The 22,371-nt window shown below is 40.8% G+C and overlaps 1 protein-coding gene across 1 annotated transcript; it reads left to right on the top strand.

Annotated features, from left to right (window-relative positions):
* Positions 1 to 1,110: 1,110 nt before the first annotated feature.
* LOC135463914 (uncharacterized) lies at positions 1,111 to 13,156 on the top strand. Its single transcript, XM_064741377.1, has 9 exons — positions 1,111 to 1,212; positions 2,039 to 2,203; positions 3,471 to 3,615; positions 5,153 to 5,272; positions 6,313 to 6,364; positions 6,471 to 6,623; positions 6,876 to 7,283; positions 8,956 to 9,068; positions 12,897 to 13,156. The coding sequence occupies exons 2-9, from the start codon at positions 2,097 to 2,099 to the stop codon at positions 13,131 to 13,133; spliced, it is 1,335 nt and encodes a 444-aa protein (XP_064597447.1). The 5' UTR covers positions 1,111 to 1,212; positions 2,039 to 2,096; the 3' UTR covers positions 13,134 to 13,156.
* Positions 13,157 to 22,371: the final 9,215 nt, after the last annotated feature.

Here is a 22,371-nt window from a genome sequence, read left to right as displayed (position 1 = left end):
ATCTACCAACAACTGAAACTTTATGGTCTTGACCTTTAAGGGCTAAGTCAGAATGTAATGAGATAGCGCTGGGACTGACATTGCTGAAACATGTCCTCCCATGAGCGGATTGCTTGCTACAAATCTTGCAAGTTCTGCACATTTTCAATCATTCTGTCATTTCTGTATATTGCAATAAAATACACTTTAAATAGAACAATTATGTATTTTTTTCACTCACAGCTATGACATTTTCTATGACAGAAAGACTAAAAATGCAGGTAAACTGTTTAAACTTTTGATTTAACAATATTTATTTTACGAAGTAAATATATGTATTTACATGTAGGCATGTATTTGCGTTTGCGTTCGCGTGCGTGTGTGTATGTTTGCATGCTTGTTGTTTTTCGCCGTACTTAGCAATTTTTGAATCATATGATATGATCGAACATGTAACTCCATATACATCAATGTGATCAACATCTAAGTGTCTTCTGATGTCCATGAAGTCATGTCTTCTATATGTATATAGACTCATCTTTTGCTATCGACAACAGATATTCTGTCATGAAACATGATTTGAACAGAACATACCTTGCGCCTTTCCAGTATCACTGAAAACTGTTGGCGACTTTTTCTTGGCTTGATTCCGTCCTAATTTCCTATTTTATATACTTTCTTAGTTCTTTGCTGGTTTGTGTTATTCGTCGTTTTGGGGAATCGGCCTTGCGATTATTGTCCTGGAACGTCCTTATTGGTGGACGGCTGATATACGAAAGACTGTTTCGAGGCAAAGATTCTGTGCGCTTGCTTGTCACAGTCTGTCTGTTTTTTTTTCCCATAGCTGTGGTGATGACTTGTGTCAACGAATACAAGCCCCTGTGTCCTTTCACATCACTTTTCCCAGTTTTATTTAGTCTGATGATCAGTCATTTTGAACGGAAATTCCGCAAGACTATGGAGCCTGCGGACGGTCGTGGGTTTCCCCTGTGCTCTGCCCAGTTTCCATCTAAAATGATTCTGGCCGTCGTCGCACAAGTGATATTTTGTTAAAAAAAAAAAACACGAATGAAATAAAATGCATCAAAAATAAACCCTATATATTTGATCCCCTTTATTTTGCTTAGGTTTAGCCTTCCTTGGCGCAATTTGTGGCGAGAATAGCACGTCGATTATTGAGAACTGGTTTAACTTTAACGGTGCAACGGTAGCAGCCCATGAACTGGGTCACAGGTGAGTTGATTTTGAAAACTGGACGGATATCAACACGTGACAGATCGCTGCATAAAGGCTTGACATAAGAGTTCACTTTTCATCTTTGGATGCCAGGTTCATTGTATTATATATTGTCCAGGTTATGATGACCTCCTCTCTGGTCGTGGGTGGGAATGTCTACTAGCAGCCTGCAGATGGTGGTGGGTTTCCCTCGGGCTCTGTCCAGTTTGCTCTCACTATCATTAGCCGCCATTGTGTCAGCTAATTCATATCGGTTTTCTCCATACAAGCTGGTTTCTCTTGACACACTGGTTTACTCAAAACACGCCAGGTTTCTCCAAAATCGCCGGATTCTTCTGACTCATCAGTTTTCTCTTGACACACCGGTTTCTCCCAACATGCCGGTTTCCTCTTGACACGCTGCTTTACTCCAAAGGTGCCAGTTTTCTCCTAGCACGCCACTTTTCTCCTGACACACCAGTTTCCTCCTGGCACGCCACTTTTCTCTTGACATTCCGATTTCCCCTGACACTCCGGTTCTGTCCTGACACGCAGATTTTCCCTTGAGACACCGGTTTTTTTATTTCTGACACAATGATTTTCCCCTGACAACCGGGTGTTTTCCTAAAATCTCGGTTTTGTTTCCTAACACGCCGGTTTCCCCATTCACACCGGTTTTCTCCACTCCTTACAGCAATGTCACGCCCCGCTACTCTGTGTGCGTTACTTGTTTATTTGCTCCATTTACTCTAAAATTGTCCGAAAAAAAAAACAGATGTATGTATCTTGGCAACATGAGATATGAATCTCTTAACATTGGGGTTATGTCTGATCATGCTTTTAGCCTCGGGGCTGTTCACGATGGAGACCAAAACCCATGCCAGGCTAATGACAGCTTTATAATGGCAGCCGATTCCGGTCAGTCAACGGACGCGACTGCGCAGAATCCTTGGTATTTCTCTCCTTGTTCCGTTTCAGACTTCCGGAAGCAGATTAAAACTCTCGACATGTATGTAAATACTGAATTTATTATTCTCCTTTATAAGCCATTCTAAATGAAAATGTATGATGTTCATTTATATGTTTTCATATGATAGTGTTACTGGAAATCCTATTTGCAGATAGACAGCACGTGACTATTGTCGCTTGCTCTATAGAATCAGCTTTGCATTAAAAAAAAAATGAATTTCAAAATTTATCAGATATCAAATTTGTACGGAAATATGGAGAATATTAAACAAAACAAGATTTCTTGTGAGACACAAACTGTTTGTGAAAAGACAAAATGTTGGCAGCAACGAAAGCACCCTGAAAATGTATGTCTGAAATCGAAAAAGTCCAGGTTATAAATTATGGTTGGCCGGTGGTGTTTTGTGGCTTTTGTATCCCATGGGTGCAAATATGACGCAAACTTTTCCTCAGATCTACTGGTAACGATTAATTTTAAAACCTTAAATGGTGGAGCATTTATATTTCATTATGCGACTAAGAGCTCTAAAACAACATAGTCTGAACAGCTTTTGCAAAACATAAATGCATTTTAGACAGATATACAGAAACAGTCATATGTCTTAACGGGTCAAAGGCTAACATGGTTAAGTGTCACATTAGATTTTTTTTTCTTTTTTAATACTATTGTTTATTTGCTGAAATGCTGGCTTAAATAAAGAGAGTCTTTACAGAAATGTACATGTAAATACACCACAAATCATTCACTCCCCTGTTATGGAAGACTCCTCATTCCTTTTGCTCTGTCACCAAACGATACAATATGGATCCACCTATTTATTTCCCCTAAAGTCACTCTTCCATATATACATTGTGGTTTTGGCAGTGTGCTGTGGTAAGGCGTGGCCTCAGCAAATAGCCTCAGACCCATATGAATTGTCCATAGGCGGCTGTAACTCAGCCCCAAACACCTTGCGTTACCAAAGCGTTTGCCAATAGAACGTAAGGGTCGTTGGAAGGGTCATTGAACACTACAATATTTCCAAACTTACTCCTATTTGTTTGCTAAAATTATTTTTAAATGGATAAGATGATCACTATTGTAGAATTTTATGTTGAGCTCTATAGGTCACGTTGTTATTTGTTCATAATATAAAATCGAGCTATGCGACATTTTCGGTCAGTTCGTATGACGTTTACAAGTGAAATGCATATTCACGTGTAAAGTGATAGTATAATGGATTTGTGATGTTATAAGCGTCTGAGATAGCGCAGAACGTTCTGTTAGGATGTTTTCATAATGACGTACTGTCTGCTGCCTCATTCAGCGAAGCCAATAACTGTCTACTGACCCAAAGCCCTGATCTGGACCCCACGGCCTTAACCCCACTCCTGCAAATCCCTCCGGGTCAGAAGTACGGTGTTGACACACAGTGTGCGTATTTCTTAGGAAATGGTTCTACGTTCTGCAGGGTGAGTATTTTAACTGAGTTATTTTCCAAAACACCACTTTAACGTCTTATGGTTTCTATTTTATTACTGAATTGAAACAGGAATTTCAAATATCAGTAGTTTGACGTGTTTAAAATCTGGCAAGGAGAGAGCAAATGGTGCATGGTTTGGCGGAATATCAAAGTCATTCGATGTAATCTTAACTGCATAGGTGAAGGTCACATGAAGGTCAGTGGTTGACATGTGAGAGTTGATGTGCTTGGCATAACAACATGCCAGCTGATCATGTTCCATATTAAATATATGACGCCGTGTGTTCCGATATTTGTGTTTCATTCAACTTCCAGTTTAAAATAATGGAGACTATACATAAGGTAAATAAAGTTAATGAACTACATGTATCCAAGTAAACCAAAAAAAAAAGTACAAAGTTCGCTAAAATCAGGAATAATTGAAATAGAGATAAGAAAAGCTCGCTAAAACCATTGACTATCGAAGTGGACAAAATCGCATAAAGCAATTAGCAATTAACTTCCACGAAATTTTATTACGAATATTTACAGGTACAGGTTACCAAATTCATAAATAAAATACACTCAAGAATACAGCAATGTTTTCACCGTGCATCCGGTGTTAATATATTCATGTAATTGGTGTTTTACGTCGTGCTGCAGAATATTTCACTGATGCGAAGTCGGCCAACATTATGTAGGAATGAAACAGGGCATACCTGGAGGAAGCTCATGATATCCACACCTTGGTGATAAACCTCCTCACCTACCGTGGGAAAGAAAGCCAGAATGGGTTGACAGCCACCGCATTGGACGAAGGCTTCTGATTCGTTGTGCCGTGGTGGAGCGCTAGTAACCTTGGCGCTCATTTCGACATTTAGATCTAACACCACAATATAGACATGGTGAAACCTAACTGTAACATTTATCTAATTGACCATTTTTTATATATGCTTACATCTTTTACATGTACAAGCCTGGCTTAAATCTGGTTGTGTACATCTATGTACACGTTGTATCTTAATTTGGGGGGCCTCCGTGGCTCAGTTGGCTAGCGCAGCGTAATGACCCAAGAGTCTTTCACCAATACGGTCACTGTGAGTTCAAGTCCAGCTCATGTTGGCTTCCTCTCCTGCCGTACGCGGGAAGGTCTGTTAGCAACCTGCGGATGGTCACGGGTTTCCCTAGGGCTCCACCATAATGCTGGCCGCTGTCGTATAAGTGAAATATTCTTGAGAACGGCGTAAAACACCAACCAAATAAATAAATGAAAAATAAATATCCTAATCTGACCTAGATCGACTTGATTAGCCCAAGAGGGTGTAGCGTGGGGTAAGGACAGTCCGTTAGCTACACTGCGACACGGAGAAATGTAAACATGTTGGAAAGCGAGATGGAGGAGTGTCCCATACATTTGTATACCGGGCAATCAGGGGTTCTTCTGAGTTATAAAGTTTTATAACAGATATATTTGTATGTATAAACTACTTTCTTTCATATTTATTCTCCATCGTGAAAGAATAAATGTTTCTGTGTCTACACAACAGAGCCTTTACAGCGAGGCCTCGTACCCGGAGTTATGTGGGGGTATGTTCTGTTCCATTCCGGGAACAGATAGGTGTGGGAAGACAGTACCGGCTCGGGGCACGTCGTGTGGCCCGAATAAGGTAGGGTTGTTCTCTTTATTTGCTTCCAGTGTCCCAGAAACACACTGAAATAATCCATCCTTTATTGGGAGTGTGTTTTTGTTTCCAACACAATGTTACTTTAGCTGTTCACACGCTTGTTAAACAACTCGTGCCTTTCACGGGTATAGCGTGCTATAAGTACACCACAGATGGGGAAGTTTCTAACTAGCTTGCCAAAGGTTCGTGGTTTATTCTTCCACCGTAGAAACTTACTGCCGCCATATAAGTGAACAGGTCATGGATGTGACGTTAATCTACAATAAATAAATAAATAGAGAAATAAATCAAGAAACTTAAGAAAACGATAAAAATGAATAAGTACGTCATAGTACCTATCCTTAGATGCCTTACACCTGAGCTCCTGTCCCTGGGACAATGCCATCTGTATGTCCCAATGTTGTCCTCGGTCTCGACCTATTAAAGGTAAAGAAAACATTGCCGTGAAATATATGTCAGATGAAAGTCCATGAAAAAAACTTTCCACAAAAATAGCTGGATTTATTTTTTTGCATTTTTGTTTAATACAAAACAAAACACATTTTGGAACTTTGAGAAAGGTGGATGCCTTATCTAACAAGTGACTTCACGTCAGAATTTTATCACGTAACACACATACATAGCTTTTAATTGCATGTTCATGTAGATCTATGAAAGCACTCGTCAAATTGATTTTGAAGCGAACTATATCAAGGGATAGATATGAATGCGACGTCCCCGATACCCTCTGAGTGACAACAAACCACAGTGGACCGCCTTCTCCATAGAATGTGGCAATATGCTTTCTCCATAGGGTGTGGCATTATGCTTTCTACATAGGATATGCTATTATGTTTTCTCCGAAGGGTGTGCCCGTATGATTTCTCCATAGGGTTTCTCATACATCCTGATCACATCTATCGCAGTCACATAAGGGACAAAAAAAGAGAGCTGCCTAAAACACCAACTTAGTAAATAAACGAAGTTCCGCTATTTTTTTTCTACTCTTTGTGTACATGAGTCGATATTCATTGTTATTTCAGTGGTGTGAGAGTGGCGCATGCGTGTACAGTGCTGAAGCCCCGGATGTACAAGGTAAGCGACTGTTAAATTCCATGAAATAATGCTGAAATGCACATCTAACACTCTAACAAACAAACAAACATGGTTTATAGTTTGCACATTCATTTTACATTGAAAGCGTCCTGTCCGTTTGGGGAATATACGGGTATCATCGGAGAAGTGGACATGACATGCGCGGAGGTGATTCAGTTTCTCCGTGTCGCCTGCTACCGCGAAGATTTCAGCCAAAGGTGCTGTGAGTCCTGTCCTTCTATACAATCCGGTATCCCCAGTAAGTATATAAATTTATTTTAGGAAATTGCTAATACTGATGATTTTTCAAATAAAAAGTTTCAGTTTTAATTCGTACAAGGAAGAATTTAAATAATAATCCAATGAGAAAAATGCCGTAGTCATGTAAAAATGTTTTCGTACCAAGAGGATTGTGGGATGTATTCAATTTCATTTTCCGTTTTTCGTGAAAAGAACGAAACGTTATTGTTGATTGTCAGTGATAATGCTAAATCTTTGCTTTACCACCCAGATTGTCAATACGGCGACTGGGCTGAAGACTGCTCCATTAGTGATTGTGCTAACCCTGATAGTTTAGAAGTGTGTTGCAAGACCTGCTATGAAGCAAATGCAACACAACCAACCACAACTGCGAACGTTCCTTCGAGAACAACCGCACCAAAAACAACGGAAGCCATTCCGTCAACAGCGATCAAAACTCCACCAACTACAATTACCGTGTCGAAATCTCCAACAACTGTTCTCTCAACAACAACCTATAATCCAACAGCCACGACAGCAGCGCCTACAGCTACAGCAAGTATAACTCGATCAGCTACAACTATGTCCACAGCAACAGAAAGTGCAACTCAACCAGCGACAACTGTACCTTCAACCACAACAACCGACGAAGTGAACCCAGATACATTTCCTTGGGGAGGTAATATATTATATTTTACTAGCTACAGTCTGAGATTATACCTAAACAAACGCTTCAGTTAAATTAATGCATTCATTTCAGGTATTGTCATTTGTTGCAAGTTTTAAACCTTCTTTATGCCAGTACACAAAAGCTCACTTATGGGGAAAGGTGCGTTACTGTACACAGACTATTCGTGCCCTCATTTACAAAGCGGTCTCGAACTGACAAAATATGGTGAAGGCATATATTAGCATGGCTGATGCGGTTGAGGCCTCTTGAGGGTAGCTTTGTAAAATAGGCCCCTGGGCGCAAATTCATCAAACAACTTAAGACTTAAGTCATAAATTGCATATGCTTAAAATCATTTTAGAAGAAAGAACTCAAATTATGGTTCACACATCGCTCCACTGTAAAATAAATCAATAAAGAAATTATAAACTTATAGAGGGAATCGTTTTAATTGTGGCTGTGTTTGAATTGAGTTTTAAGACATTTGATAAATATGGGCCCTAGTCGCAGAATCAGAAAGCTCGTAGACCTAAGACTTCAATAGGAACGTAAGTTCTCATTTTTCTCAGGAAGGTGTAATCCAGCACTCTGTATTAACATAAAAATTCCTGAAATTCGTCACAATTTTAGACTAGTTAACTGTTTTAAAATTGTGACTACGGCTTAAGTTCAAGACAGATTCGAGGTCATTGGGTTGGATACATTTCTACAAGCGGGTTTAAGTCAGCTGGTGTGTCAATTCCAACCCCCCCCCCCCCCCCCGTTTTCCCCACTCCCAGCCCCAGCAGTTATGTGCTTTTCAAAATACTGATGTATGACATCAAAAACTAAATCAACTAATGATTTAATGCCGATTTAAGAAGAATAACATTTCACTTAGAGCCTTTGTTCGCTTTGTGAAAAGCTACTGGTTAGGATTGCTTTGTATGATTGAGACCTAATGCGTAGCTTAAACAAAAGTGTGGCTCCATAAAGGTCCTATATTAAAGGGCGACGTGGCAAATGTCAGCAGGTCCAGTTTTACAAAGCGATGTACGACACTTTTTATGGCACATTTGTCGTACGATATGTTTTGTATGTCACTAAGACATCTTTGTGAGACTAGGCTCAGAGTTCATAGTATGGCATGGACAGCCTAAAGCCCGTCGCACACTGATGTAGCATTTGTTGCTGAAAATTGGATTCCACAATGTCTGCAGCAAAAAAAATTCTCTACATTTACTCCTGTGCGAGTAGCCACAACAACAATTCCTCAGAGGAAAAACTGCGTCTAAAGGTTCATCTTGCTCGGTAGCAAAAAAAAAACAAAAACAAAAAAATAAAAACTAGTAAGCCAGATTTCGCCGTCTACTTGCAATCCAAATCTCCATAAGATGTTTGCCGTACACACCAACCAATCGGCATCGATTATAGTGTTGTGTGATTGTAGACACAATGACGGCTGGAGCGAGCTTTTTTGCCGTCACATGACGTTGAACGTGTCTTATTACCGTATTCAGTTTTTGAAATGTTAAAACAAAAACTGATCACAAATGTTTGCCGTGCACCAGTGAACGATATTTGAAAATCTTGTGTCGAAAAAGAAATGTTGGGCTTTACACTACAAAACCCCACGTGCATGTTTTAACATAGCCAGTGTTCCCGGCGTTAGGCTGATATTCGTTGTTTTTTTTCTCTACAGAATGGGCTGGTATCATAGCCGGAATGTTGGTGTTGCTCGTCTTAGCCCCAGCTCTTGCTTGTTGTCTGGTGAAATGCCGAAGGCAACCTAAGGATCCAATGGATACGATTTCGGTCAGGCTTAAAATTAATCAGATGCTCTCAGAATCAAATGTTCACCATTTTGTAAACTTAATTTCGTTAGCTCACGATGTAAGCAAGATGTGTATCACATGTACACAATTGAAAAATGATGCACGCTACACGTCATCAACGTTCCTGTAAAAATTTGACACAAAAATGTGTGCCCGTGGTACACATCTTGTGTACACAATTGCGTTTAGGGAATACATTAGCTCAACGTTTCCAGCCTACTCAAGCCGGTTTAAAGGTGTGGAAAAAACAAACACATTCATTAACTCGTATTACCATGCAGTATTTGGGAAGAACGTATTTGCGATACGAAAACAGTCATAGATAGCTTTGCTCTGTCTTATTTAGGCAGGCAATGTTCCCACTTAGGATCCTCTGGATTTACATTCATAGCATTGTCACACAAATGCTTACCGGAAAAACAAGAGAAAATAAACAGGAAAGAGGAACGTAAACTGATTGAAACATAAAATGTCCGTAAAAAAACACTTCGCATAAAGACTATGGTATTCCTCTGCGAGAGGATTTGAACTCGCAACTCCAGATTCCAAATTCAGCGTACAACCACTTGGGTTAGCTGCTGAGTTTTCCGTTAGCTAATGGTAGTATAAGCACCCGAATGCTGCAACCGTTACACCTCCTCTCAATGAAGGCATCCCCAATCCCAATTCACACGCACGTTCACAAGCTCAGTGCCCCACGCTCTCAAGCCCAGTGCCCCACGTTTACAAGTGCAGTGCCCCACGCTCCCCAGGCCCACACGCTTCTTGAGACCTGTTTGGTCATGGTACGAGTGTATTACTTAAAAGATTTACTATGAGGGTTTGTTCACATGGTTCAAGCGCATTACAAATGGAAATAACTCCGGTCGCACTCCCCCCGACCCCCCCGACCCCCACCACGAAAAAAAATTGGGATACTGCACTGTTTACCTTGCTGCATTTCAGCGGAGTCCACCATATCGTCGCAGTTGCTACATGTATGACGTAACTCGTTCGTGGTGTGCACTCTTCAGTCAAGACGATACCAATAGTATACATAAACCCACTGGGATAGTATTAAGTGACAGCCAGTCCACGTAAAGGTGTACTGTGCTATGTCAGTATTAAACACGAACCCACTGGGGTATTAGGGAGTAAGAGTGAGTCCTTCTGGAGGTGTACCGTGATTTGTCAGTATTACAAGTGAACCCACTGGGATATTGAAGAGTGACAGTGAGTCCTTGTGGAGGTGTACTGTGCTGTGTCAGTATTGAACATAAACCCACTGGGGTATTAGAGGGTGACAGTGAGTCCTTGTGGAGGTGTACTGTGATATGTCAGTACTAAACATAAACCCACTGGGGTATTAGGGAGTAACAGTGAGTCCTTCTGGAGGTGTACCGTGATTTGTCAGTATTACAAGTGAACCCACTGGGATATTAAAGAGTGACAGTGAGTCCTTGTGGAGGTGTACTGTGCTGTGTCAGTATTGAACATAAACCCACTGGGGTATTAGAGGGTGACAGTGAGTCCTTGTGGAGGTGTACTGTGCTCTGTCAATATTAAACATGAACCCACTGGGGTATTAGGGAGTGACAGTGAGTCCTTGTGGAGGTGTACTGTGCTGTGTCAGTATTGAACATAAACCCACTGGGGTATTAGGGAGTGACGGTGAGTCCTTCTGGAGGTGTACCGTGATTTGTCAGTATTACAAGTGAACCCACTGGGATATTAAAGAGTGACAGTGAGTCCTTGTGGAGGTGTACTGTGCTCTGTCAATATTAAACATGAACCCACTGGGGTATTAGGGAGTGACGGTGAGTCCTTGTGGAGGTGTACTGTGATATGTCAATATTAAACATGAACCCACTGGGGTATTAGGGAGTGACAGTGAGTTCTTGCGGAGGTGTACTGTGATATGTCAGTACTAAACATGAACCCACTGGGGTATTAGGGAGTGACGGTGAGTCCTTGTGGAGGAGGGTGACGGTGAGTCCTTGTGGAGGTGGACTGTGATATGTCAGTACTAAACATGAACCCGCTGGGGTATTAGGGAGTGACAGTGAGTCCTTGTGGGGGTGTAATTTGCTGTGCCAGTGATGAACATGAACCCGCTGGGGTATTAGGGATTGACAGTGAGACCTTGTGGAGGTGTAATTTGCTATGCCAGTATTGAACATGATACCACTGGGGTATTAGGGATTGACAGTGAGACCTTGTGGAGGTGTAATTTGCTATGCCAGTATTGAACATGAACCCGCTGGGGTATTAGGGATTGACAGTGAGACCTTGTGGAGGTGTAATTTGCTATGCCAGTATTGAACATGATACCACTGGGGTATTAGGGATTGACAGTGAGACCTTGTGGAGGCATACTGTGACATGTCAGTACTAAACATGAACCCACTGGGGTATTAGGAATGAGTGACAGTGACAAGATGTAGAGGTGCACTCTGTTAAGTAAGAAATGTGATATAATGTGAAACTATGCAATGGTGTAACGCAGACTGAGCACGCTGAAAGTCGCAAGTACATTTGTTCTTATTGAATGTACATTTTACAATGCATGCAGTCAACAACTGTGGTTTCTTGTGACAAAGGTCACTTTTCGTACCGGAGAACACAAGAAAAGATGACGTCATACGTGAAGCCACTGCAATGGTACAGCTACTGCATTACAACTGACGCACATAAAGCCTCATTGATGACACCATCGCGAATTGCTGAATACGCTGTATATCCATCGAGGAAAAGAGAAAAAAAAGATATAAAGTAAATAAACTATTATCCCGGGTTGTATATGGCCCAGGTCTTCTCATATCAACGACTTTAAAAATGTTTCTTGTTGCTGCCTCGCTTGTCCCTCAGCACTGAGAGGTTAGAGCAGGGATACATGACTAGTAGGCCCGGTGTTAGTATGATTATTGTGACTGGGTGGATTGTCGTGTCTGGTGTCAGATGCATAATACTTCAGTGGCGGCAGCACTTCAGCTGCATGGACTCGAGAAGACACATTATGGGGCTGTGTATGTACAACGAATGACTCTTCGTAGCCATATGAGAGCAAAACTTGTACAATACGATGTAAAACCCGCAGGATACATACATACATATTACACTCGCATTTATAACCCACATTAAGGCGGCCTTGAATCACCCAGGCTTACATTAGGATATTACCTACCTGTGACGTCTGCATTCGGTGTGACCGTGTGTTCACTTAGCTTTGAAAAGCATGATTTATCACTACGCTGATTGCATTGTGTATTGAACATTGTACCCTGATTCATGCTAAATGCGCTTTGCTTTGCATTTTTAACTGGATATTCACCTGAGATATTTAGCTGGGGTCCGGTTTTTAGCTTACGAAGGTCTGGGGCCATAGCGATGGTGCATGAGCTAGAGGATTATAGCGCTGGTCAGCGGCGACTCTCAGACCCCTGACTATTGGGGTCGAGTGTTCGAATCCATCTCCCGCTGTTTCGGCTGCCGCGAAGGGGGTTGGCAAAGGTCGGTTGCTATTTTTACCCATAAACCTCTCTCAAGTAAAAAAACCTCCTGGGAGTTGCGTTAAACACCAACTGCTGTGAACTTGTTTTCCCAAATGTACATTTAAATGAATGTTTTGCATATCTGATTGAGGTTAGACATTAATGTGCCCTCTCTGTAGGAGACTTATAACTGACGGAAATATCACTCCTTGACGTGCATTACACATGCATGTAAATGTTACTGTTTATGCGGGAAATATGTAACATTACCTGATTTGTTTTTATTTTATATGTTGCTTTTTTAATTGTCTTTTGTTTTCTTTATTTTTTCAACAAAGAACAAAGGAGATGTTGAAATTACTAAGTTTAATCGCCCGCCCGTATATATGAATCGCACTCATCAGCCGGGGTACGGATGGACCGGAAACCAAACATCACAACAAACCCAACCGGACGAAGGGAATGAGGCAGAACATGGATTTGCACCTGCTAACAAGAAAACAAAAAGTATCACTACTGAGAAAGATGGCGAGACCAGTTGGATTGTGAATAACGCCTTCCTCGGCGACGACTAGCATACTTCTGCCGTCTACTGAACCCCCTGAGTGAGGGTGAAGAGGGGGTGGGGTGGGGGTTGGGGGTGGGTGAGGTAACAGTATACAAGAATGTTTTTCCTTTTTTAAAATTTCGGATGTTCTTACGATTTGTAATAGCAGTCGTCTACCTGTCACGTTGGCCTCAAATTTTCTGATGGTGTAATGAAATTGATACCATTACCTACCACTATGAGTATGGATCATCATCGATTAACATAAAAGAGAACCATCTTGCATGTGGAAATATTGATCTTTTTTAACAAAATCTTCGCCTGGACAATGTCGACGATCGCTGAATAGAGAATTAGAATGCAATACCTTCAGTACAGTAGAATGTCCGCACGTTTTTAATACATGGGACTGCACTCAATTACCAGTTATCAGGGTATGAAATGCACAACCTTTGCTCTGCGTTGCATGCCTGTACATAAGGCGTATGTACACCTATAGAACACCCCGCTATAAAGCGAGATGCACATATGGATGATTTAGACTTATAATTCCTTTCATTAGTTGAATGCTTATGGTTTAACGTCACATTGGCAATATTTCAGCCATATCATGGCGAGAACATTGTTACAACAGAAGGCAGTGAATGGCTTTCGGTATGATGAGGACATTCAATGTAAAATAAAACAGAGAAACATTTTAAAGATCCGCCAAGAAAACCAAGCCTCAGTTAAAGCTTAAAAACCATGATATATAATATACACTCATAAACAACATATACATATATGCTGTCCTCTATTAGTAGAAACATAGACATTGTTGAAACGAATATCCCTGCTAATCCCTTGCAAATTATGTAAAAATATGTCTCGAATGCATGAAATGATATTTTTTACATAATTTGTATTTCTTAACAAAGTTAAAAGAAGATTTATACGAAAAATATGTCAATCAAACCGATGCTAGGTGAATTATTTATCGTCATTAAACTCCGTTAAAATAAATAATTGTACACATGTACGTATTTGCATATTTATTGAAATGAGATCGTTACCACGTGTGATAGCTTATGGATACATCGCACGGCATTTGATAACAACTGTTTCGAAAATTTTTCTGGAAGGTCGATAATGTTCAATCCGAGGTTTTAGGCAATTCCTGGATAGAATTTTAGAACAGCACTGCAGTTAACTGAAACTATGAAAAGGAAGAAGAATTCCGCGGTGCATTGACCCAGAAGCCTATCCAACGCGGTCGCTGTGAGTTTAAGTTCTGGTCATGCTTGCATTCATTCCGGTCTTACATGATCTGCCAGCATCCTGCAAATGGCATTCTGCTTCCCCGAGCCCTCTTTTCTCCCACCGTAATGCTGTCCACCGTCGTATAAGTGAACAGTTCTCGGGTGCGATGTAAAATACCAATAAAAAAAAATAAATAAATAAACAATCGTTTACAACATAGCTCAAAGGGAGGTAAGTCGAAGGTATGGGCAAAGTTGTGCCCCTTAGACATGTTAATATTCAGATTTGAAGCAATTTTCACACTGACGGCGGCCAGCATTATGGTGGAATGAAACTGGGCTCTTGGGGAAATCTACAACTATCCAAATGTGACAGGCTGACTGTGCCGTGTATGGCTGGAGAGGGAAAACAGAAGCAAAAACAGACTCATTACCGTGACCCCAGATGCCTATGTTTTGTTCAAGATTTCTGTACAAAATTTGCTGGTCCTGGCAACGATGTATGTGGCATGAAGAAAGTGGAACACGCGCGCATGCGCTGTATGAAGTAAGCACCATCAGTCGGGTTGTTATGGATACCCCACTGCAGATTCCACATACGTTTTACTTTAGGCCAAAAAAATACCTATAAATCCAATTCAGTTTCTTAGAATGAATCCAAGTAAATTGTGCATTTAACTCCTGTTTTTAGGAATACAGGCATATGATGGTAAGTGTACAAAAGTAAGCCATCACGGACGGAGCAAAAACAAATTGATAGAAAAAGTTCAAACTCCTGTGAATTCAACTTTTCAACATCCTACCATGAATGACGTTTGTCCGATTTTGTGGCTGAACTCTTCATTTATACATGGAACCATTACATGAAGTATGGAATATTCATGAAGGCATTACGTATGACGTCCCCCTTCATTGTTGCCTGACGCAGGAATGTATTTGTATACTACATGTACATGGCGTTATATCGCCAGTCTCAAACTGAAACATTATACATGTAAAACAAGTGTTTCCTCTTCCACGTCATGGAGTTTTTTTTATCGAAAAGATAAAAAGTGATTTACACCCTTCGCTTGAAGTTTGATCCCAGCGTTTCCACCTTATATCCTTCACTTGCAGTCTAATCACAGCCTTACTGCCCCATGTTCTTATCTTGCAGTCTAATGACAGTCTTACCGCCTCATATCCTCGGCTTGCAGTCTAATCACAGTCTTACCGCCCCATATTCTTTGTTTGTAGTCTTACCACAGTCTTAGGGCCTGGCATCCTTCGCTCGCAGTCTAATCGCAGCTTTACCGCCTCACATTTTTCACTTGCAATCTGAAATTGTCCAGTACTGATTCAGATCTGGTGAAGATTTAACTTTTCCGGAGTCGTTGTCTAGTGCCACGCACAATGCCTCCCACACGGGCTTGCTATCGATATACTGCTGGCGGTATGACGTCTTGTACACCCTACGCCACTCATGGTATTTCATGTATTCAGATTTATTCCTGGACAAAAAGAGTAGATACTTTCCCAGTTCCTCATGACTCTCGAAATCGTCCACGTGTATAAAACTATTTGGCGGAGTTATGGCTTCGTAGTCTGCTTTGGGCGCGCCCATAACCACTGGAACTGCGCCAGTTGCGAAACCGTGACTAAAAGATTTTTCTGATATATACTCACGGCAGTTGCTGTTTTCGAAAGCCAAATAAAATAAATAATCTTTCACCTGAGGACAGGTATGCATCAAGTAAAGATTAAGTCCTTTGCATGGTCTGTGAAAACACCTACCGAAGCCATCCACAGGAACTGAAGTGTTGAGTTTTTTAATATACCGGTACCTACTATTATGTACACTTTGACAGTTCGAAATCACGGCCGCTACGAGTCGAGACCGGTTAGCAAGTGAGCTGTGGATTGAGCCCGGTTTCTCCCGAAGCCTTGTCCAGCCGTATGGAATGTACACATCCGATGTTCTTCTGTAGGTCATTGTCCAATTGAACACATTTGGTATTGACTCGAAGCTAAAGTTATGTCTGTTATGATGACGGTGGTACGGAGATTCATCCATAAGCCAAACCCAGCGCTGTGAGGGCAGGCGGGTCCGTGGGTACGACTCAAGGGTGTACTGTCTCCGGTGAGTAATCACAACAGCTTTGCTTTGGTTAAAAAAGGACCTGTCACGAGTCACAAGACAATTGCCCGTACGAACATCTGTGTGATTGGTGGGATGATAGCCTGTCCAGTCCAAGATTATAATAGTCTTTGAAGAAGATGGCTTTTGTCCATAATATTCCCGTTCCTGTACTTTTCCTGCTTCACGTCTCTCCGCTACTGATGCTGGTTTTGAGACCCGCCCGTGCCCAACTGACGCTTGTTTTGAGACCCACCCGTGCGCTACTGCTGCTGGTTTTGAGACCCATCCGTGCTCCACTCCTAATTGTTCTAAGGGCACTGGCACAACGTCCGTGTGTTGTTGATGTGTCCTCACCTTTGAATAATCATACCAGAAAAGCAAACTCCCCACTCCAAAGACGCTGACTATCACGAAGCTGGCAAAAAAAAAAAAAAAATTAAAAACAACGGACGAAGATAATGACTTTAGAATGACACGTCGAGTATTTCATAAAATTGAAGATGTCATGTGTATTGGATCACACCATCGCTAACTGCGCTAAATCCGCGTATTAACTCGTGGAATTCGACAAGTGGAATGCAAATAAGAGTACAAGGGAGGATCTGTCGGCAAGCTGCGGATTATCTTGGATTTCCATTGGGCTTTGCACCGTTTCCTCTCACCATACTGCTGGCCGTCATTGTACAAGTGAAATATTCTTGAGTACGGCGTAAAACAACAATCAAATAAAGAAATATATAAATAAATAAACATTACAATTTTCCTGACCAAGAGTATAGTGTTGCTCTGCGTTTGGCACTGACTTGGTCACACCCATTTATGATCATTTTAAGGAGAGGTCGCCTGTTGTGTAAGCGGTCAATGTCCCGGCGAAAGTCATTGGCTAGTTATTTATAGAACCCCTGTGCAAAGCTTTGTCATGTAACACACACGAATGACAGTGTGCCGTGTCTTACATTAAACTACCTGTCTTGGTACAATGTAATTGTAAACTGATAACAGTACTGCCGTACATGTACATTTGTTTTGAATCTCCTATGGAGCCTTCAACGTTTACTCACCAGACATGGACCGAAAATCGAGGATGGTGGAACAAGGTGACCCTGAAAGTGGATTGAAGCAAGCAAAAGTAGAGTGTTAAGTGAACTATGGGTACTTTAAAGTGATGAGTATGTTGTACCGATATCACATCACGCCGCTTATACCGCGCTACGGCCCGACAAAGCCTTCTTCATTTAAGCAACGACCGCTTTGGTTACCTAATTGTTACAGTGTCCGCCTCTAATTCTGGAGAAACTATGGTGGGGTCATAACAAAGACTTTAAAAATGGCACTTGTTTTTGTCTCGCTAGTCGCTCAGCACTGATAGATTAGAACAGAGAAACATGGTTGGTTGGCCCTGTGCCAGTATTATGTGTCTGGGTGGGGTATCATATCGCATAACTTCGGCTTCAATTTTGACAGCACTTTGGCGAACATACTCCCAATGACCCATCGTCGTCGTATGACGGCAAAATGGTTAAGCACCCCAAGCTTTTATTCAGTCATTTAATCAAGCTAGCCATGTCCAACATCATCTAGCTTGTTATCCGCATTTTCTCTGTAAAACCCAGCCAGGTTCCACTTAGTACTGGCAGATAGACACCTTAGTTACTGACACTGACAGAAGTTCTAAACAAAATAGCATTGGTAAGTGGCTATGGAAAAGGAACAACACGGGCTACATTGGATATTCCACCTCTTATGCTATCAGCGGTATTGCCTCACGGAACAGTGACATTCCGCTGTCTGTTCGTGTCGATTAAAGAACATCACTGCTTACTACTGTTCTCAAATGTTGTGTCAATGAATAAATTGAATCCGAACCTACATGCATTTGCGTCTATATCAAAGAAATACACATCTATAAGGAACCATCAATGACTGGTTGAGAATCCCGTACTCGGGCGCAATGCCATTGGTTTTCAAAAAAGTACACGTTCATATGCACTGTAAAGCAAGGACAATAACGACCTCTGCCTGGTGTGTCGGAGCGGTAGATCCAGGGTCAATTCTGTGTCGGGTCAGACCTAAGACCTAAAAAGAGGAAATTGTAACTTCCTTCCTTGAAGTTCAGCATGAACGGGATAGTGCAACGACTCGTTGACTCGTATCAGTATAATGGTGGGACCGCTTAATTGCCTTTGGTAAGTCATCGCATTTTCGCTGTGAGATCATGTCCACCCCATTCTGGCTTCCTCTCAAGCCGTGAGTGGGAAGACCTGTCAGCAATCTGCGAATGGTCGTGGGTTTGCAAAGGGGCCTGCTGGATTTTCTCCCACCGCCGTCGTATAAGTGAAATATCCTTAAGTACGGCTGTAAACTAAAATCAAATAAATAAGTCAAATAAATCATCTCTGTGAAGCAGCACTAGGTAAACGAGCGGTGGAAATCCGCCCTGCAACAACGAGGCATGCTACATGCACTATCATGACTCTTTCGTGGTGTTATGTGCACGACTGCCGTCAGCTCCTAAATGTAGCTTGCCACTGTTTACATATGCTGAGTTCAGAGCGTGCTGTCTGCCTCTGCCTTAGAATGTTCCAGAATACCCTCTGTTCGGGGCCTGTTTGGAGTTTTCTTATTCTAGAAAATTCCACCAGTCTATAGAAGACCTATGAAAGCAGGTCAAAGAGGAGAAAGGAGAATTATTGAGAATGTTGGATGCTTTCGCTGTGTATTACTTTAGTAGGCCTTTTGTGCTGAATTTTGGTGTCTTTATAGCCTCTGGCTTTGTTATATCATATCTCCACCGAGCACTTGTTCAGTCTGAACTTGTGTATTTAATTTGTGCTCTTGTGTACACACTGCTTATTAGTACACGGACCCTGTCTGTGGAATTTTGTGTATATTTCGTCATACACTCAGTTATACTGTGGATTTTCCCTCATATTTGTGCATTTATGCCTGTATGGTTTTTCGCATTGTGGAATATATGCGTCCATTTGGACTTGACACCGTTGTACATGTAAGTACTTTAGTATTTGTATAGATACTGCTATCCTTTCTTGTTAAACTTAAGTTCTTTAGAATTTGTAAAAGTCTTGTTATCTGTTCTTGTTAAACCTAATAAATTGTTGTAAAATAAAATCTGCTGGTTTTGGTTACTTTTTTTGTGCGGCTAAACTGTCGTGTGTTTCGAACAAGCCATCTCTTTATAATGCAGACAGTTTGGGTCGTAACAAATTGGGGGCTTGTCCGGGAAGTGACTTTGAATTGGAATTGAAAGGATTTTGTGTAAGTTGTGTCATTTTTCTAATCTTTGACTTTGTAGCAAATCTTGCCAGCAGATTTTATTCATCATGTCGGATTTTAAGCCCGACGAGTTTATGGAAGCGCCAGATCAGGACATTTTTGATGTGTTAAATAAGAATGATTTGTACGCTTTAAGCAAGTACCTGAATCCTAATATCAAAAGATCCTTACGCAAGAAAGATATGCAGTTTAGTAATGTTAAATGCTTTGTAGAATTACAGGAGTTTGATGAAAGTCCATTAGATGCGTACAGGCCTGAGGGCGAAGATTCCACTGTAATAAGGCTGAAGGAGTAAGAACTGAAAGAAAAAGAAAATGAAAAAGAAAGACTGTTTAAAGGAAAGTGAAAATGAAAAAGAAAGATTGTTTAAGGAAAGTAAAAATGAAAAAGAAAGATTGTTTAGGGAAAATTTGTGCCACAATTTCGTGAGACTGATGTAGATAAATATTTTCTACAGTTTGAGAAGATTGCTCAAAATTTAGAGTGGCCTAAAAAGTTTATGACTACCCTTTTATAGAGTGTGTTAACTGGCAAAGCTATGGATATATACACAGAGTTATCAACAGAACAGGCTGCAGGTTATGACTTTGTGAAAGATGTTATCTTAAAACAGATATGAGCTTGTGCCAGAGGCCTATCGGCAGAAATTTAGAAATTTTGAGAAAAGAGATCAGACTTACATTGAATTTGCTAGGCAGAAGGAACAATTGTTTGAGCGGTGGTGTTATGCTAAAAGTGTAGATAAAGATTCAGAACTTTCATTGAGGACAAAGGCTGATACACTAGAAGCAGCAGCCACTATGGCCGATACTTACACGGCTACACATAAGGTCTCATTTCAGAAAAAGCCGTCTACATTTAGAAAGCCTCAACCCTTTTCGAGGGGTTCATTTAACTCAAATTCAGGCCAACCGAAACAGACTCAAAATTTTGACAAATCAGGTGAGCAAAGAAGCCCTGTTAATTCGAACACTATTCAACGAAGGTCCGACCATACATTTACTGATAGACAGTTTAGCAGGGTTACATGTAGTTATTGTAGGAAGCCAGTCCATGGCATATCAAATTGTTATGCTTTAAAGAGAAGGCAAGAACAGGAGGGTGGCTCCAAGCCTATTGGTTAGTGTGTTAATTTAATTTAATTTAATTCTTTATTTGTTTACTGAGGATATCCCACAACCCATGGGTCACTAGGGGGTCTCCTCAAACTTATATACATCATACATTTATATAATCAAAACTTGATAGTGAAGAATAAAATATTTACAATATTTACAATACACATAGGCATCCAATACTGCACACACTCATATACTTCATTAAGTACCGATTATATAACAGATTTAAGAATGGGTTTCAGTCTTAGCACTTTGTACCTTAAAAGGAGCTTGTTTGAACTACTTGGTGAGTACGATGGATAAATCTTCGAGTATCTTGAATGAATTTGTGCACAGAACAGAATATGGTTTTATTGTCTTCAAGAGATAGGTCATTTGATCCAAAAAGTAATATGTTTTGAGCAATGCGGAAGGAAAATAGATAAGTGAGCATTTGGAGAAATCGTTTTAGTAAACCTGTCGAACATGTGCTTCCTTTGAGTGGCATATGCGGGACATTCAATAAGAAAATGATGAGAATTTTCACATTTGTAATTACATTTATGACAAGACTGGTCATCTGAAAGGCCATTGGTAAATAAGTCTGCGTGAAGAGCGCTCAGTCCCATCCGCATCCTACAATGCAGTATCGAGGAAAATGTTACAAAAGAATCGTACAGTACGGAAATAGTAATGCTGTCAACAAAACTAGGTTTAAGATAGGATTTAAGCTTTTCTAGAGAGTCGTGACGAAAGTGGAGAGGTATTGAATTCCAATCCTTAATTGTTTGGGGAATAAATGACGACATGTACAACTGGATACGACCTTTGGGAAGACGGATGTTGTGCTTATTTCGTAGATTGTATGTACTGACGACAGCTTCATTTCCGCATGGTAGTAATTTTTTCAAATAAGGAGGCGATAGCCCATTTATAATTTTATGGAAAAGAAGAATTCTGTGGGATCTACGTCTCACATAAAGCGGTTCCCATCTTAGTTCATTTAATAATTTACTATACGGTGTCCGACGTAGGCCCCCAGAACAGAGAAGAGCAGCTCTTCGCTGAATTGTTTCAAGTTTTTGAGACAACACTATACCGCAATTGTCAAACAGGATGTCACCATATTCGATGGTAGATCTTATTTGACTGAAGTATAGAGTTTTCAAACATTTTCGGGTAAGGCATTTCTTACATCGGTTGAGAATACTCAGTTTTTTGTTACATTTATTAACTAAATTTCTAATGTGTTCGTCCCATTTCCCATTGTGTTGTAAAAAGATCCCAAGGTGTTTGTGGGACTGAACGCTCTTCACCTCCGTGCCATTAAGATACAGTTTGGGATAGGAAGGATTTCCCTTTAATGATACAAGTAAATAAACTGTCTTAAGAGCATTGAATGTGACACACCATTGATTTGCCCACGATGCTAACTTGCTAAGATCACGATTCAGTCTAGTTTCTGAGACTGGTAAATCTTTAATTTCTTCTAACCAGGATGTGTCGTCAGCAAATAT

This window comes from Liolophura sinensis, chromosome 3, assembly GCF_032854445.1.
Source record: "Liolophura sinensis isolate JHLJ2023 chromosome 3, CUHK_Ljap_v2, whole genome shotgun sequence".
Taxonomy (NCBI): Eukaryota; Metazoa; Mollusca; class Polyplacophora; order Chitonida; family Chitonidae; genus Liolophura; species Liolophura sinensis.
Note: the sequence above shows the minus strand (reverse complement) of the source record. Positions and strands in the feature narration are given on the sequence as shown.

Excerpts from the sequence above, each read along its gene's own strand:
- LOC135463914 (XM_064741377.1), top strand. The coding sequence starts at position 2,097 with ATGGCAGCCGATTCCGGTCAGTCAACGGACGCGACTGCGCAGAATCCT. Across the intron at positions 5,273-6,312 it reads CGTCGTGTGGCCCGAATAAG|TGGTGTGAGAGTGGCGCATG; the intron begins GTAGGGTTGTTC and ends TTGTTATTTCAG. Across the intron at positions 6,624-6,875 it reads TATACAATCCGGTATCCCCA|ATTGTCAATACGGCGACTGG; the intron begins GTAAGTATATAA and ends TTTACCACCCAG.